Source organism: Delphinus delphis, chromosome 18 (genome assembly GCF_949987515.2).
Source record: "Delphinus delphis chromosome 18, mDelDel1.2, whole genome shotgun sequence".
Classification (NCBI taxonomy): Eukaryota; Metazoa; Chordata; class Mammalia; order Artiodactyla; family Delphinidae; genus Delphinus; species Delphinus delphis.
In genome coordinates, this window is record NC_082700.1 from 78041143 (window position 1) to 78058988 (window position 17846).

General features: G+C 62.8%; 1 protein-coding gene across 1 annotated transcript in view; it reads left to right on the forward strand.

Annotated features, from left to right (window-relative positions):
- Positions 1 to 16991, forward strand: part of TMEM255B (transmembrane protein 255B) — a 33447-nt gene extending 16456 nt beyond the window's left edge. The window contains exons 4-9 of the mRNA XM_059995520.1: positions 1174 to 1263; positions 4313 to 4393; positions 6100 to 6185; positions 7167 to 7326; positions 11005 to 11148; positions 16370 to 16991. Coding sequence (XP_059851503.1) covers positions 1174 to 1263; positions 4313 to 4393; positions 6100 to 6185; positions 7167 to 7326; positions 11005 to 11148; positions 16370 to 16537 — 729 coding nt within the window. The 3' untranslated portion in view covers positions 16538 to 16991. The remainder of the gene's footprint in view (positions 1 to 1173; positions 1264 to 4312; positions 4394 to 6099; positions 6186 to 7166; positions 7327 to 11004; positions 11149 to 16369) is intronic.
- Positions 16992 to 17846: the final 855 nt, after the last annotated feature.

The following is a 17846-nucleotide window of genomic DNA, read 5'->3' on the forward strand; positions in this document are numbered from 1 at the left end:
CGTCCCTTGAGTAGCCACTGGGAGCCTCACGTCAAAACGGAAATCAAAGTTGCAGTCTGTCAAACCAGCCCACGTTTCATGCCAATCCCTGTGCTTTGTTGAAGAAACAAATCTCTCAGGCTGACGAGGGTGGGAGGGTGAGGCCGTGCAGGTCAGTAACCCCAGAGCCTGACTCGGCCACGGGGAAAGAGGCAACCGAGGAACGCGGGTGGCGGGAGGCAGCTTCTGCCCGTGTTCTCCAGGCTGGAGGCAGACGACCTGCACGCGCGCGTCGTGCTCTAGCTCGCAGCTTGTTGTTCACAAGGTCTGGGCTGGAGATCCCGGTTACTCTACACGCCCTCTAGGACGGAGTGAATGCACTGACGCCGTGGCTCGTGGCTGCCACGGGGGTCCTGCCCCGTGGTTGGCAGGGTGGACACTCGGTGTCGCCAGCGGCAGGACGTACAGGAATTTTGGTACCACGTTTGCTGTCTGTTTTCGTAAACCTGAAATTGTTCCCCGAGAGAGAGAAAAAGATTTAAAGAAATGGCCAACAGACGTAAGAACAGGTTCTCAGCCTTGATAACAGAGAGATGCACGTGGAGTGGCAGCGAGGCTTCTTCTGCCGTCAGATGGCAGAACTGAGAAATGAACAGCGAGCCCTGTGTCCTTTGGGACCTCAGGGGGTGGGTGTCTGGCCGTGGGGCGTGGGAGCGAAACACATGCCCCCTCAGATCCTGACGTGCAGAGACCCCCTACCTTGTCCTGTTGGCAAGCCTGGCTCCCTGTGTGTTCCAGGAGATGGTCCTGCAGGAACACGCGTGTGTGAGCCCAGACTTTATGTAGAATGAGATTAGGGTCTTTGTGGCAGAGTCTGTAAAAGCAGGAGATTGCAAACCGTTTAAATACCCTGGAGGCCCGCCGTTACCCACAAGGCCGTGGGGGGGACCACACTCCCCACCCAAGAGCTCCTGCTTCCGACCCCGTGAAGTAAACGAGGCAACCAGGACGGGCCTTGCTCAGTGGGATCGGGCCTGGGGCGCCGCCCCGGCCGTCGGGGAGGGTTTCTGGAGAGGCCGTGGTGGGAAGTGAGGACCCTGCAGAGCAACTTCGGGGGCGGGGCCGGGGGCCTCGAGTGGGCGGGCGCTCGGGGAAGGTTTGATGAGACTGAGCCTCTCCCGTCTCTGCTTCCAGCTGGTGGCGGCCATCGTGTTCGTCAGCTTCGGCGTGGTGGCCGCCTTCTGCTGCGCCATCGTGGACGGCGTGTTCGCCGCGCGGCACATCGTGAGTTCTTCCCAGTCTCCCTCATTCTGTTCTCAGTTGCTCTGTGGGTTTAAGAAATCTTCAGAGGTTCAACTTCCTCTTGCAGGACGCAGCTCGGTGACCTTCACAGTCTGACGAATACAGATTGTGTCGGCCAATCGCAGTCTTTCCTCCTGTCCCTCCCCTCGTTTCCTCCAAAACTGACCCAACACGCACCCCCTACCCCAGCCATCACATCATTAGAACCAAAGTCCTCAACTTCCCAGCGACACTCCTCAGGCCCCTCTTTAATCAGTAAGATGAAAGATGTCCCGGAGCCAGTGCCCCACGACTTCCCAGGCTTTTTGCTCAAATACGTGTGTTGGGACCTCCTCACTGGACGCTGTGCCCATGAGGTGCCTCTGCCTCTGTCATCCTAATGGTGGGGAAGCCGGGGGAGGACACGCCACGTCAGACACTCGTGCTCTGGAACCGTGGGGCGGTGGCCGGGACCTGCTCAGAAGGAAGGGCCGGGCGCTGCTGCTCTGTCCACCAACCCTGACCTGGCGCCCCGTCCGGGCCGGGAAGGACCCACCGGCATTTCTCTGCGGTCCTGTGTCAGGTGGGACTGCGACACGAGCTCAGGGCTTTACGTGCGCTTGTTCACGTCGGTTAACACTGAGCTCTGAGTGGTTTTATGCTTGTGAAGTTTCTTAGGTTATAAAAAGTGCCGGCCCTGGTGGTAACGTTAGGCGCAGCTTTACAGTCGCTCTTCTTGGGACTATGCGGTCAGTTTGAAATTATTTCCAAATAAAAGGCTCACAAAGTGCTGGCCCTGGGAATCCTTACCGGTTCCTCTCCAGGAGAGGCGAAGGGCCGAGGAAGGCGCAGTTTCACCCTCCCAGTCAGGTTTCACAACTGAAGAGGCAGGTACGGTTGATTGCCGCAGCCTCCCTCGAGCCTCAGGCGTGACGAGCACCCCCTGTCCGGGGTGTAGGGTGTGGAGCTCAGTCCCCACGTCCCTGCGCTTTTCTTTCTTTTTCCTTAGATGGGTTTTCAGCTTCCTCTAGCTGCATGTGGCCAGTGTGCCCAGGATCAGCCGTCCCGCCAAAGCTGGCCTGCCAGTCAGGGACTTGGACGTGAACAGAGGGGCTGAGTTTCCAGGTTGAAAACACATAGCCTGAAGCTGCAGGGAGATGGCTGTGGTTGAACTATGGAGAATCAATTAAAAATGCCCTTTTCTGGGCTTCCCTGGTGGCGCAGTGGTTGAGAGTCCGCCTGCCGATGCAGGGGACACGGGTTCGTGCCGTGGTCCGGGAGGATCCCACATGCCGCGGAGCGGCTGGGCCCGTGAGCCACGGCCGCTGAGCCTGCGCGTCCGGAGCCTGTGCTCCGCAACGGGAGAGGCCACAGCGGTGAGAGGCCCGCGTACCGCAAAAAAAAAAAAAAAAAAAAGAAAAAAGCCCTTTTCTGCAGCTTGTAACTGGCTATCGGCACTTCCCGAGATTACAGCTTTAAGACGCCAACAGCTTGGGTAGAAAAATGTGTGAAGGACGACCCCCACGTCGTCCTCACCCCCAGGGCAGGCGAGCTGGCATCCAGCCCACTGTGGACATGTCGGGTGTGATGGGGTCCGGCAGGCTGGCACCCACGGGGTCCGGGAAGACTTCATGAACATCCACGACGACCCCGACCCTTAGGGGCCTGTGAGCCTGTGCCCGCCGGCGTGTTGCCCTTCTGGTCGATTCCAGACTCTGGGCAATTCCAGACTCTGGGCTCAGCCTCTGTCTGGACCAGGCCCTCCTTTCTGCCTGTAACCAACCGAGCAGAGGGGGATGAGGGCCCGCATCTGGGAGGCAGCCTCAGGGAGCCCCACCTTCCTGGGGGCAACAGAGGTGGGGTCTCGGCCTTGCGGGCGGCTTTCTCGGGCCTCAGCACCCTGAGCCCTCCCTTCAAACGCACTGGCTTCTCGGGTGGAAGAGCCTCCCCGGCCCTCTGTAGGAGCGAGACCGGCCCTGCCTTGTTTCAGGGCTGCACAGGACACCTGGAGTGGCACCCCTGCAGGCGAGGACTCACAGCCTGCAGGCGCCCCCTTCCCAGCTCCAGAGCCAGGAGGCCCTCCCGGGTGCCCTTATGGTTTGGCACCATCTGCCCTATGAATGTCGGGGACAGACTCACGGATAGATGGTTGGATGGGCACATAGGTGAATGTACGCTCCGCTGGCTGGTGAGTGGATGGGTGCATGGAGGGACGGGTGGATGGACGTGGGTGGCTGGATAGAAGGATGGATGGAGGGATGGGTGGATGGATGTGGGTGATGGATAGAAGGATGGAAGGATGGATGGAGGGATGGGTGGATGGACGTGGGTGGATGGATAGAAGGATGGAAGGATGGATGGATGGAGGAATGGGTGGATGGACGTGGGTGGATGGATAGAAGGATGGAAGGATGGATGGAGGGAGGGGTGGATGGACGTGGGTGGATGGATAGAAGGATGGAAGGATGGATGGAGGGATGGGTGGATGGACGTGGGTGGATGGATGGAAGGATGGATGGAGGGATGGGTGGATGGATGTGGGTGGACGGATAGAAGGATGGAAGGATGGATGGAGGGATGGGTGGATGGACGTGGGTGGATGGATAGAAGGATGGATACACAGATGAGTAAGTGATCGGGTGGATGGTTGGCTGGTTGGATGGATGAGTGGATTAGGCTGAAACCCACCTTGCTCCCTCCCTCGTGGAAAAATTGCTGTGCTTTGAGGGAAAGAGGCAGGAGCCAGGGGGTCTCCTTGTTGAGACTTGTACGGGAGCACGACCACCTCCCTCAGCTGCCCTGTGTTGACCGATGTGGGGAGCTGTGTCCCCTGGCCGGCAGGGTTGGGGTGCCTGCTTCCTGGCTGCAGGAGCCCAGCTGCTCTGGGATGAGCCCTGGTACTTCCTTTCCTTGTACTCCTGGGAGGGGTCCGTTGGCCTTGGCCCCTCTCCTTTGGGCTCAGAGCCTGCGGCGACAGGTCTGAAATCACCTCCGGTCCCTCCTGATATGGGGGTAAAGCCGTCCCATTCCATCTGTGGTTCTTGGTCTCTAGGAGCCCAGGCCCCTCACCGCAGGAAGGTGCCAGTTCTACTCCAGTGGGGTCGGCTACCTGCACGACGTCTACCAGACGGAGGTGAGTGCCGCGCTGGTCCCGCTCGTTAACCTGGCCCAGATCTGACGTTCTGTCCCCAGCACGCCCTCACGTCGCGCTCACCGCGCCCGGTGAGGTGCTTCGCTCCGGAGTCACCGCTGCGGACCGCCTGTGGTGCAGCCCCGAGGCCACCGGCCCCGTCTGTGTGGCGTTCACGATGAGCTTTTTGTTGACGTAATTAGTGCACTAGAATCTAGGATGCTACGTTTGCACTGGCCCCAAACTCGCCGGCTGTCCCTGGGCCGAGGATGTCTGATGGGTGTTTCTAAGGGTGGCCGGCGTCTCCTCTTGGGCCGTCCCAGGTGGCTGCGTGGCTCCCTCTGTCCTGCCGTCTCACTCAGCTCTGTGTAGATATATCGGTTTAACTAAACATGGCCTCTGACACTGTGCACAAATGTCAGGAAGGAGGCGCGCAGGGCGGGCAGCAGACGCCGTGGCTGAGGCCGCGTGGATGGCGGCGGGGAGAAGGGGCCTCTGCTACTGCCCCTCAACAGGGGGCGGCACACGTCTTCTCCAAAGGCCCGGCCTGTGCCGCTGGAGGGGGCCCTGGGGACTCGTCCTCTTCAGCGGGGGTCACCGGGCCCCCCACGCCCTCGTGCTGCTCTGTCCTTCCTTCCTGCTCACCGCAGTGTGTTCTGAGCGGTACTGGGGTCACAGAGGTGACACCTCGCAGGAGGGAGGGACGCCTCCCAGCAGGGGGCACCTCGGGTCAGGATCAGGGTTAGGTCTCGCGACCTCCAGCTCGCCGTCCTGTGGCTCCGACCTTCCCGTGTGCTGGCTGCCAGGCTCAGAGCCCGGCGGTGCCCTGACTGCTCCCCGGCTCCCCTCGCTAAGCCCCGGTTCTCACCGGTCGGGCCGTCTGCCCAGCCCCCTTGCAGGCCTGAGTCACACGGGCTCACTTCCATGGCTCCCAGCAGCCTGTCTCTGGTCTCCGCCCCGTCGGGACTGTTTTTCCAGATTAATCTTTCTAGGACCCCTGCTCAAGCCCTCCCACTCCTGATGTGGGTGGCTTTCGGGAGTTAACCACAGAACCCTGAAAGAAAGGCTACATGCCCAAGGGTGGCTTGAGGTGCTGCTATAGGGGCCGGGGCCAAGGACCTCTGGGGTCAGGCCCTGCCCCCGACCTGCCCTCTGACCTGCCCCGGGTGCTTGGCCTCTCAGGCGACCCCAAGCCTGCTCGAATGTCTGTCCTCACTCATGCACGGCCCTCCCTCCAAGTCCTTCTCCCCAGGGTCCCCGTCCTCTCTCTGCAGCTGGGTGGTCTCTGCCCCACTTACCTTCCACACGGGGGTGGTTACAAAGTGCCGGGGGAAGGAGGGGAAGCCTCCGTGTGACCTGGGGAAGGGCTGGCTTGGTCAGACTGGGCGACCGGGAGCTGTCCTCTGGGAGGTCAGGAAGGGGCTCCCACCTGAGGGGTCCCCACCTGCAGGCTCCTGGGGACCCCCCGCCCCTCACCTCGTCCAGCAAGCCTTGGCCTGGTCCTCTACCTCTCCCTGCAGGGGGTCCCTGTGGCCCCCCAGCCCTGCTGCACCTGGACTGGGTGGAGGAAGGGGCAGGTCAAGAAGCGTGGGCTCAGGGGAGGCAGCTGCCTGGCTCATGGGGCAGAGGGGTGGGCCCTTACGCCCAGGGAGGCCCCTGCCCGCTGCGGCCTGAGGACAGGGGCACCCGACCGGACTCTCTGCTCACAGGTGACCTGCCACTCCCTGAACGGCAGATGCCAGCTGAAGGTGAAGAGCAACACCTGCTACTGCTGCGACCTCTACGACTGCCGCAGGTGAGCGGCGGGAGCCCGGCAGCCGCGAACCCCACGTCCGCGGACTTACCCGCCCGCTCTGCACCCCCGGCCTCGCACGCTGCACCCGCATCTCCTTCAGCCCTCGCGCACCCCGTGAGGCCGGGCCTGGGCTCCGTTCCACAGATGAGAGGACCGAGGCTCAGGGCCGCCGGCAGGTGGGGGCGGGGGAGGCCTCCCGGGGATCCCTGTCCTGCTGTGGGCTGTGACCGGCACAGGAAGGCCGGGCCCCGGTCTCTGCCTGCTGGTCTCTCCGGTCTGGGGATGGGGGCGGCGGTTTGCCCTGTGTCCTCCCCCGTCCCGTGGGGCCCAGAAGCGCTGCTCTATTCAGTCTGTCCAGCTTCTCACCTGTCGTCTGGACCAGTGCAAGGTCCCAGCTCCGTGGGAAGCAGAACCCTCCCCGCATCGTCTTTTAAATTTTGTGTTAATAGCTTGAATACCTACATTAAAGCCAACAGGGAGTTGAGTGTTGCTTCTTGGAGACCCTCCCTGAACTGTTGAAAACCCCAGGGGCGTAGGCTGCAACACCCTTCCCCCAGAGCAGGAATTCACCCCATTTCCAACCCGAGGCTGTGGTCCAGAGCCTGCACAGACCACGACCACGGGGCCCAGGCCACGGGCCAAGACGAACCCCCTCCGAGGCTCACCCCTCTGTGCTCCCTGCCAGGGCGGCCAGCAGCCGCTAAGCCCTGCTGGCTCCGAGGGTGACCGGGCCGGGGCTCTGCCTGCCGGGGCCCCTGCTTGGGGCAGGCTGTCCTGCTCAGAGACCTGGGCCCCCTCCCAGGTGGATTCTGGGCTCCCTGGGACAGCCCTGCCCCCAGGGCCTCCCTCCACCACCTGAGGGCCTGGGCCCTCCCAGCAGAGCCCCCGGCCCATCAGTACGCGGAGCGTCTGCCCCGCGGGCTCAGGCGGCGAGGGGGCCCCCCTGCAGCCGTGGGTGACGCTGAGCCCCTCCCCGCACAGCACCGAGCACCCGCCCACCTACTATGAGTTCGTGGGCGTCCGCGGCTGCCAGGACGTGCTCCACCTCTATCGGCTGCTCTGGGCCTCGGCGGCGCTGAACGTCCTAGGCCTGTTCCTGGGCGTCGTCACCGCGGCCGTCCTGGGGGCCTTCAAGGACATGGTGAGTAGTGCCCGCCGCGCACTGGGCAGACTCAGCGATGGGGACGTGGGCTTGTGGAGCCGGCAGCCGTGCTGACCGCAGCCTGGGGACACTTCAGTCCCTCCTCCCCGAGGCTCGCGCCACCTGAGCCAGTCCAGGGAGCGCGAGTTCAGCGGCAGAGAGGGGCACCGAGCCTGGCGCCTGACGGCCGCGTCCATCCCTTGGTGGCCCGCTGAGCACGGAACCCCAGCGCCTCCGATCCGGTAGATCTGGGGCTCAGGCCCGTGCTTCCCGTAGTCAGGTGACTCCAAAGTGAGCCCCTGAGAACGTGCTGCAGCATCTGGGCAGCCCTGGGCAGGGACCGCACTGCAGGGCCCGTGCCTGAGGCCACCCTGCAAGTCTCTCCACGGGCAGCGTCCTCTCCAGGGGACTGGCTGTTCCAAGCCGTGTTCTCGCGCGGGGCCCAGATGGTACCTCCCGCGACCTGACACTTCATCCGTGGAGGTGCCGCACGGGAGGCCACAAGCGCCAGGAAGAGCTCACAGCCTCCCACAGACCAGCAGCCACCCGCCCATCGCCCGGCTTTAACGAGGAGGAAGTGCAAATGCACGTGCAAACACCCCCTGCGGGCCAGACCCCATCCACAGCCCACACTGCCGAGGGGAGGCTTGTTACCTCTGCCCCAGAGACTGTAGCCCTTGGCCGCATTTCTCAGCCTCACCTGGAGCCTCCCGAGATCAGTGACATGTTTCTGGGAGGTTTCCTGACCCCAGACAAAGCCCGAGACACCACGGGAGACCCTGGCGACCCCCGCCCCACTCCCACTCTGCGTGGTGCAGACGCCGGGCCCAGCTCCCGCTCGGTCGCAAGGTGTCTTTCCGTGCGCGCACAACAACATCCTGTCCTTCAAGGACGAGGGCCGCCTGCCCCCGGGACGCCTGGGGTCCGCAGGGCCCACAGTGCGGTCCGGGGGGTCCCTCGGGCCGCCTGCCCCCGGGACGCCTGGGGTCCGCAGGGCCCACAGTGCGGTCCGGGGGGTCCCTCGGGCCGCCTGCCCCCGGGACGCCTGGGGTCCGCAGGGCCCACAGTGCGGTCCGGGGGGTCCCTCGGGCCGCCTGCCCCCGGGACGCCTGGGGTCCGCAGGGCCCACAGTGCGGTCCGGGGGGTCCCTCGGGCCGCCTGCCCCCGGGACGCCTGGGGTCCGCAGGGCCCACAGTGCGGTCCGGGGGGTCCCTCGGGCCGCCTGCCCCCGGGACGCCTGGGGTCCGCAGGGCCCACAGTGCGGTCCGGGGGGTCCCTCGGGCCGCCTGCCCCCGGGACGCCTGGGGTCCGCAGGGCCCACAGTGCGGTCCGGGGGGTCCCTCGGGCCGCCTGCCCCCGGCACGCCTGGGGTCCGCAGGGCCCACAGCGTGGTCCGGGGGGTCCCTCGGGCCGCCTGCCCCCGGCACGCCTGGGGTCCGCAGGGCCCACAGTGCGGTCCGGGGGGTCCCTCGGGACGCCTGCCCCCGGGACGCCCGGGGTCTGCAGGGCCCACAGTGCGGTCTGGGGGTCCCTCGGTGGGGCTTTTCCTGCTGTGGCCAGGTCGGAGTTTTCTCTCTCCGCAGATCCGCAAGGAGAGCGAGGTTAGACTCGATGGCTACACAGAGTGTCTTGCTCGGGTCCTGCCCCTGGGAGCCCGGGTGGAGGCTGCTGGCTGTCCCCAGGGATGGCCGTCAGCCCGGTGGCTTTTCCAGAAGAGGGCCCTGTGCTCATGAGTTTATAACAAAACTGCTGGAGCTTCTCTCGGGAACGTAGCAACGCCCCAGAAAGGCCGCTTGTCACGCGGGACACAGTTACGTGTCAGCCCCGCTCTGGACAGTTTCCTCTCTCACACCCAGAGCTCAGGGGTGTTGTAAGAAGCAAGCAAGGTGATTCCTTAAAATTTTACACCTGCGAGTAGATGCTCTCGAAAGTTAATGGATCTTATGATTTCAGAATTATCTTAAGGAGCGAAGACACGTCACGAGCCACCCGAAGCTCTGGGCGCTCAGGGCTCCGTCCTGCAGGGTGTGGGTGGGCGGGCGGGCAGAGCGTGGACTCTCGGGTCTGCAGAGGGTCTCCCGAGGTGGGGTTGCCCCGGCAACGTGGCCACGCTTACAGCCCAGCCTGGCTGAGGAAGGGTCTGCGCTGGCCTCAGGTATGAGAGCTGCAGGTGGACAGTCCTCCTGGCCCAGCTGGGGTCTCCTTGCCGTCATGGGAGGCTCGGAGGTGAGAGGGTGCACGAGGGGTCAGGGCAAGACCAGGCAGTGCAGGCGCCTAGCGTCCCCCGCAGAGTGGCTGTAGTTCCCAGAGTGAGGCTGCCTCTGGGAGACCCCTACACCTCCACCCCATCCTCCCCAGGCCCCGAAATGCTGAGCCAGCCAGGCAGCTCCTCTCCAGCCCATGACGCCCTCTGGACCCTCGACCACGACCCTCACCAGCCCCCTCGGCCTGGATCCCTTAGCCAGGCCTCAGGCCCGAAACGCTCTCCGCAGCCCCAGGGCCCAGCTCTGGTGGTACCGGGCCACGTCGGGGCGCACAGAGTCGGCCCTCAGCTATGCTTGCTCGTGAATAAGTCATCAAGGCATCGAGGTGGCTGCGCTTGGGCCCCGTCCTGAGTTTTCCGTCCTCTCTCCCTGCTTTCAAGCTGCCTGTTCACTCCTCGGAGTTTAACTGACTCGCCGCGCAGACCAGAGCTCCTGGTAGGAGCGGACGGAGCACTGAGCCTGCGGCATGAAGGAAGCGCGACGGGCCTCCTCCTTCCTGGGCTGCCTGTGTCCCGAGGGCAGGGGCGGCGAGGCAGCTCTGGGGGGCTCTCTGCCCCCCCCTCCTCAGGACCCTGCTCTGGCACCTCCAGGGCTTCTGATGAGTTTTCAGATGCTCTGTCTGTGCTGCTGCCCGTGCTGTCGCAGCCCCTCCCGGCTCTGCAGGGCCTGCCCCGTGGGTGTCAGGCGGGATCCAGGTTCTGGGCTCTTAGGGAAGGTTGCACCTCTGGTCTGGGAACCCCCGAGCCCCCCATCGGGAGCGGCTGGCCTGCCTCTGGAGAGGGGTACGTCCTACGGCCCGTCCTCTCTGGGGGCGGGTGAGAGGTCAAGAATCAGGGCCCACGTTCTGTTTTCCTTTGGGGAATCAGAGCCTCCCGTGAGCTAAGGAAGCCGGAGTTGGAGGAGTTTGGGAAGCTCTGGTCTTGGCTGTGCTGCTCCAGAAATCCCTGCGGCCAGAGCCCTACCCCTGCCTGTGCCACCCAGAGCCCTACCCCTGCCTGTGCCACCCAGAGCCCTACCCCGGCCTGTGCCACCCAGAGCCCTACCCCGGCCTGTGCCACCCAGAGCCCCTGTGGGGAGAGGGCCCTGCTGACTAGAGCCGGGGGCAGCTTTGGAATCAGCGCCCCTCGGGGATGCCCGTGACACACGCTCCTGGAGCAGACAGGTGGGGTTTCCTCACTTTTCCAAAAAAAACCCAAGAGAGCCTGGGCCTAGCTGGGCCTCTCGGCGGATCCCGGGACAAACAGGAAAAGGAAAAGCAAGAAGAGGCCCAGCTTTTGGGTTTTAGTTCTGGTCGGAGAGAGGCTGGCGAGAGGACTCAGAAACTCTCCCTTGGGGACTCCGCCTTCCTGAGCGGCTGCCAGACGGGGCTCCCCAGAGCAGGGCTCGGCTGACACGTCTCCATCCTTTGCGGCAGGTCCCGCTGTCCCAGCTGGCCTACGGCCCATCCACAGCGCCTCAGGCCCTCTACAACCCCGCCCAGCAGATCCTGGCCTCCACGGGCTTCGGCCCGGTGCCCCCGGCTGTCCCCACCTGCTCGTCGTACCCGCTGCCCCTCCAGGTAGGCCGAGCGTCCCCGGGCCGGACGGTGCTCACGTCCCAGGCAGCTGTCATCCAGGGAGTGCGGCTCGGGTGGGACAGGGGGGTGGGGGGCTTGGGTTGAAGGAAAAGGGGGGGGTCTGTGGCTCCCCCTCCCGACTTAGACAATGGGGTGATGCAGCTGGTGTGGACCAGCAAAGGGGGTGGGATGACCAAGGGATGTGGCGGGTGACCCCAGGCCCCGCGCAGGACGTGCGGCATCCCCGGGGGCATCTGGGGCATCCTTGCTCCGTGTGGCCCTGGTGACCCAGCCCGCCACGTCTTCCGGGGCCTTGAGGTTTTCTGGCCCCTGACCAGGTCCCACACGAGTTGCCTGCAGTCTCCTGGCCCTGTGCCAGCTGCCGGGCCCCTGCGACAGGGCAGCGTCGCTGAGTAGAGCCGAGGGCTTGCCGGCGCTCACGAAAGCGGCAGGTGCACAGGCCTCACCCTAGTACCACTCTGGTGGCCTTGGGGCTGCTGTGGAAGGGGGCACGTGGGGGTGAAACCTGTTCATAGAGCAGTGTCCCGCCCGACCAGCTGCCACTGTGGTGACCAGGACGTCCCCAGATGTTGCCCTGTGTCCTCGGGGGGCAGAGGTGAGCACCTCTGGCCCAGAGAGCCAGTCGGCCTCTGTTTTGGCGGGGGCGGGGCGGTGGCCTTGGCACGTTCTCTGGTCTGTGTCAATGACGGCAGCCCCTGAGCGGTTCTGGGAAGTTCGCGGGGTCAAGGTACCGGAGGGGCTGCGTCTGTGTGCGTGGGCAGGTGGGGTGCTGAGACCCCGGCCGTTTGCTGTGAGGTCACACATCTTCATCTGCTGCTTGGGGTCCCAGCGCTCGAGGGGTGATGTTGACGGGGCATGAGAACTTTCCAGGGCCAGTGGCTGCTTAGGACAGGTGTATGTATCCACCAGCTCAGTGACAGAGGCGGCGGCCAGACTTGAGGAGGGGCTGAGGGGAGCGTGCTGCCCGTCTCCGCAGCCCCTTATGACTCAGAGGAACCCGCAGACTCGGCCCGGCTGGCCGCCCGGGGCTGTGGCACAAGCCCGGCCAGCGAGGTCCACGGTGGCCTCCCGAGGCCCGACAGCTCGTGGGGCTGGAAGCGGGTGTGGGGTCTCTGGGCCCCGGGGCGCAGCAGGTGTGGCGAGCTGAGAAAGCCTGCAGCCTCGTCCTGCCCGGAGCAGGCCCGCTGGGCGGGGAATCAGGGGCCGCTCTACCTCCCCGTGGAGGTGCAAGTCCGTCCTCTCCGCGCCTGGCTCCTTCCGCTCGCCGTGAATGTGAAGCTGGCGGCTGTGCGCCCAGGGCTCCGGGGGCCTTGGAATTCCCAGAGGAGGCAGCGCCACGTCTGTCTCCGAGGAGTGGTGGCCCACGGGCTGTGTCATGGGAGGCCTCCTCCTGCCAATGAGGGGCAACGCCTTAGCTACCCCACCAGTCCTGAGCAGGCGCCCTGGCTGCACGGGGACCCGCAGGCTGAGTCCTGAGTCAGGGAGGGGCCTGGCTCGAGAGTCCTCCCATTTCTAAGACACCGAAAGGAATTACCCAAGTGTCAGGAGGTGAGCTGGCTGCCAGTAACCCCCCGTGGCATCACTTCTCACGGCGGGTACGTCAGCTTCCCCGACACCCAGGTGGCCGTCCTTGGCGGCCCTCGTCTTCCCTGGGAGCGTCACCTGCATCCCACCTCCGGGCCATCCTCCCTGGTCCCCATCACGGGAAGGACCACGTCATCTGGGCGTGGCCTGTGTCCTGGGCTGTGCTCTGCCTCTCATCTGCTTAGTTTGCTGAACCCAGAACGTGAGACCACAGCTGGAGGGAGGGCCGGACCCATGGCTGGTTGGCCACCTGTGGTCTCAAGCACCAGCTTGGAAATGCACGGAGGCTGAGGAATGGGCGTGCTCCCTGGGCCGCTGTCTCCCGTCCTCCCAGCGTCCACCGCGAGGCCCCACAGCCACGCCCGCACACGGGGACTCCAGGCAGCTCGGGGGCGTGGCTAGGGGGCAGAGGCGATGCCTGCAGGGCCCCTCCTCCTGGCGGAGCCCCGGCGTTTGGCTGGTTTAGCACCAGCGTCCCGCAAGCTTGGCCGCAGGGAGGACCCGGGGAGGACAGCACCTCATCCGGGGCCTGCTGCTCTGGGTCCTGACCTGAGGCACCCGCAGGCGTCCTGCTTCTGTTCCCCCAGGAGACAGGGCTGCAGGGTGCGGGCACGGTCTCCCCTCCTTACCGCTGGTGCTGGAGAACACATGGCTCTCTTCCGGTGTCGTACTCCAGCCTCATCCGCCTTCGGGCCTCTGGCTCGTCACAAACAGCAGATGCTCCCAATTCTCCCTCCCAGGGAGGCCTGGGCTCCCTCTACAAGGGCCTAATCAGCTGTTATCACCGGCACATGCAGGAGCGTAATTACACACGCGGCAATAATCAGATCTCGAGGAGATGGCAAATCAATGATGCTATGTGTCTCGTCAGGAGGGAAACGACAGATTGATGTTTCTGACTCTGTTCCCATCGGAGGAGGAAAGGGATATTGCAAGCGTCCTGTCCAGTCATTAGCAGCGGAAAACACTCCCGCATAATAGAGGGAGTGAGCAGCTCTTGGGGCTGTTTGGAGCAGCTGGTCAAACGAACAATCGCCTTTGGGCTTCCCTGGTGGTGCAGTGGTTGAGAGTCCGCCTGCCGATGCCGGGGACACGGGTTCATGCCCCGGTCCGGGAAGATCCCACATGACGTGGAGCGGCTGGGCCCGTGAGCCATGGCCGCTGAGCCTGCGCGTCCGGAGCCTGTGCTCCGCAACGGGAGAGGCTACGACAGTGAGAGGCCCGCCTACCGCCAAAAAAAAAAAAGAACAATCGCCTTCGAAGAAAACCCACCTTCCTTATTCCCAGGGCCACCTGGTCAGGAAGTGCAGGAACAAGGACACGCCAAGGATTAACTCACATCCTGTAACTAAGGACCTCGCACCCTGTAACTAAGAGGCTTTTTGTCTGCTCCCCGATGGGATTGCCTGTGTGGACAGAGGCTAGTTTCCTCCGTGGTTCCTGGTGGTTTGCTCTGTGGTTCCTGGTGGTTTACTCCGTGGTTCCTGGTGGTTTGCTCTGTGGTTCCTGGTGGTTTTCTCTGTGGTTCCTTGTGGTTTTCTCTGTGGTCTGTGATGGTTTGCTCTATGATCTGTGGTGGTTTACTCCGTGGTTCCTGGTGGTTTACTCCGTGGTTCCTGGTGGTTTTCTCCGTGGTTCCTGGTGGTTTACTCCGTGGTTCCTGGTGGTTTTCTCTGTGGTCTGTGGTGGTTTGCTCTGTGGTTCCTGGTGGTTTACTCCATGGTTCCTGGTGGTTTTCTCTGTGGTCTGTGGTGGTTTTCTCTGTGGTTCCTGGTGGTTTATTCCGTGGTTCCTGGTGGTTTTCTTTGTGGTCTCTGGTGGTTTGCTTCGTGGTTCCTGGTGGTTTTCTCTGTGGTCTCTGGTGGTTTACTCCGTGGTTCCCGGTAGTTTTCTTTGTGGTCTCTGGTGGTTTGCTCCGTGGTTCCTGGTGGTTTTCTCTGTGGTCTCTGGTGGTTTGCTCTGTGGTTCCTGGTGGTTTACTCCGTGGTTCCTGGTGGTTTTCTCTGTGGTCTCTGGTGGTTTGCTCTGTGGTTCCTGGTGGTTTACTCCGTGATTCCTGGTGGTTTGCTCCGTGGTTCCTGGTGGTTTGCTCTGTGGTTCCTGGTGGTTTACTCCGTGATTCCTGGTGGTTTGCTCCGTGGTTCCTGGTGGTTTGCTCTGTGGTTCCTGGTGGTTTTCTCTGTGGTTCCTGGTGGTTTGCCACGTATTTCCAGATGGCTCCTCTGTGGTTCCCACTGGTTTATTCCATGGTCAGTGTGGTTTACTCCCTGGTTCTCTCAGCTGCTCATTTCTGGTAAAGAACTGACCACACACATGCCTGGTGGGAGCTGGGGACCCGCAGATCTGAGGGATGTTCTCTAGAGGTTTCATTTCTCCCCTGAGGTCAGAAAGAAGTGTGAGTTTGAGAGAAAGAAAGCAATGGAGGTGGGCAGGGGCCCAGGGCCCTTGGATCCCTAGAGCCCTGGCTTGTGAGGAAATTCTCTCTCAAAGCCCGAGGTCTGGGGTTCCTCCAGGGGGAGGGGCAGGCAGGCCAGCATCCCTGGGCCCTGGACACCTGCTGAGCAGAGAGCAAGGAACCACCTGCCCCCCCCCCCCGAAGACGAGAGCCTGCACACACGCACCTGTGTCCCATCACAGAAGGGGTCGCTTGCTTTATTTAATGTTGATTTTAAGCAGGCGTTTTTAACCTCTAGAAGTTAAAAAAAAAAAAAAAAAGAAATTTAAGAGGTTGTTGGCGGGTGGAGGAAAACTGGCAATTTTATTAGTTTAAAGCCTGTGGCCCCAACATTCTCCTTGCAGAATCACCTTTTGCATCTATAGTGTGGGTTCTCCAGAGAAACAGAACCAATAGCCTGTGTGCATGTAGTAGACACAGGTAGAGATCTATTTATAGGAAGAGATGATACAGATATAGATATATAGAGGGAGAGAGCCCAGAATCTGCAGTGCGGTCCACAGGCTAGAGGTCCCAGGAAGACAGATTTTGCAGTTTGAGTCTGGTCAGTCTGGAGGCAGAATTCCCTCTCCCTCGGGAACCTCCGTCTTTCCCTCTTCAACTGATTGGACGAGGCCCACCCACACCAGAGAGGGTGATCTGCTGGTCTACATGTTCATCACGGCTACCAAACACCCTCAAAATGACATCCAGACAGTTTGAGCAAACATCTGGGCACCGTAGTCTAGCCAAGTTGATGCATAAAATTCACCATCACACTATGTGGAAAATGTTGATGTTCTTGTCTTTTTCTGTAAAATATGAAGTGTTGAGTAAACCCAGGGCCCCAGATGAGCTGGGCAGCCTCTTCCTTAGACAGCGTTTGCACGTCCGTGCATCCCAGTGTCAGGTGGTCACCAGCCACCCTCCTGAATGTCACCAGCCACCCTCCTGAATGTCAAGACCTGAATGTCAATGTGCCCACAGGCGAGAAGGGGGCCCAGTGGGGCTGAATCGGGGCCTCCCTGCGGCCCCCTGGGAATGCACGCTGTTCAGGGAGCGGTTCCCACCAGGAGGGCCTGGGTCTGGGGGTTCGGGCCAGGGTGGGCTCTGAGGGGCGCCAGTGGTGCTGGGCATGTCCCCGGGCTCCCGTCAGCTGAGGAGGCTTTTTCTGTTTGGTTGCAGCCCCCTGGTGGCTTCCCGGCCTCACCTGGCTCCGACCTCTCTCTGTCCGAGGATGTGCAGCCTCCGTCCCAGCCCGGCTCCAGCTGCCGGCCCCCCCCGAATGCCCCCCCCATCTTCGCCCTCACCCACTTCCTCCCCGGGGAGAAACCTCCCCCCTACGCACCGTGATGCAGAGGGTGGAGACTGAAAACTAGTTTTTGGCTTGTTAGAAAACAGAGCAGCTTCTACGAACCCTGCTTCTGTGGCCAACCTCCTGGAGATGCCCGAGCCCCCCTCCCCTCCCTGGGCACATCCGGGCAAGGAGAGGCTGGACCTGCCCTGGCGGGCGGGGAGCCCTGGTGGCTGACGCCGCCTCACCCTGTGTGAAGCCACACACGAAGCCGTGCTAAAATGCCCGCTGGAGCCGCCTTGCTCTGGTGGCGTCACTTACAAAACAGTTTCATTTTCCTCCTAATTCGTTAGCACTATTGTGATCAAGGGGACTGCGGCAGGTGCCCCCGTGTGAGGACCACTTTCGAGGAGACGCGCTGTGTTTGTGTTTATATGTGTGTCCCCGGCGAGGGCAGGGTCACCACCCTCAGCGCTGCACTCCTGGTCCCCACGCACTCGAGTGAAAACTTGTCCCAGCTCAAATATAAGTGCTGTTTCCAAGGCCTGCGAGTGGTCTGAGGTCTGCGTGTGCTCTGTTCCAATCGCGTCCCGCAGCTGCGTGTGTCCTGTGTACGGTGTCCAGGCCCCCGACTGTCAGCCTTCGTGGAGAATCCAGGGAGCCTGGTCTGTTCTGTGGGACACCCTGTGTGGGCCCCCGCCCGCAGAGCAGGTGCCCCTAAGATGCAGCCTCTCTGCTGAGAGACCCCTGTGGGGGGGGGGCCTCTGGCCCAGCAGCCACGGCCTGGGTGAAGCCGTGCCCAGAACAGACCAATGGCTACCGACCAGGGCCCCACATGCACCTGCCCACTGCCAGACACACCTGAGGAAGCAGGCGAGCGTGGCCTTGGAGCCAATCAAATCCTGGTCGAGAGACAGACCAGAGTCTGTCTCAGAGTTACAGAGTTACAGTCGTGGATGTTTGGGGAAAAGAGATGGCGGAGGAGGGACAGGAGGGAGGAGAGGTGAGGGGAAGGGAGAAGGGAGGGAGGAGAGAGGGAGGGAGGCAAGTGGTTGAGTCTAAGCAAGGCGTGGCCCCCTCTGCCGCCCGGCGGGGAACGCGATTCTGTCCGACAGACAGAACACTCCCAGCCCTCACATCCAGAAACGCTTCTCACTACATGTTCTGAGCATGTGCACCGTCTCCTTAGAGAGGAGGACACGCGTGGGTGCGTCTGGCCCCTTGGCCTAGGGAAGGCTACTTGTCACAGACGAGGCAGGAAGGACCTGGTCACTGGTCAGAGCATGCAGATTGTTCCGGTCCCTGCAGCGCCCCCCGCCCCCGCCAGTACCGCAACGAGGGGAGTCACAGAATTCTTGGCTTCCCGGC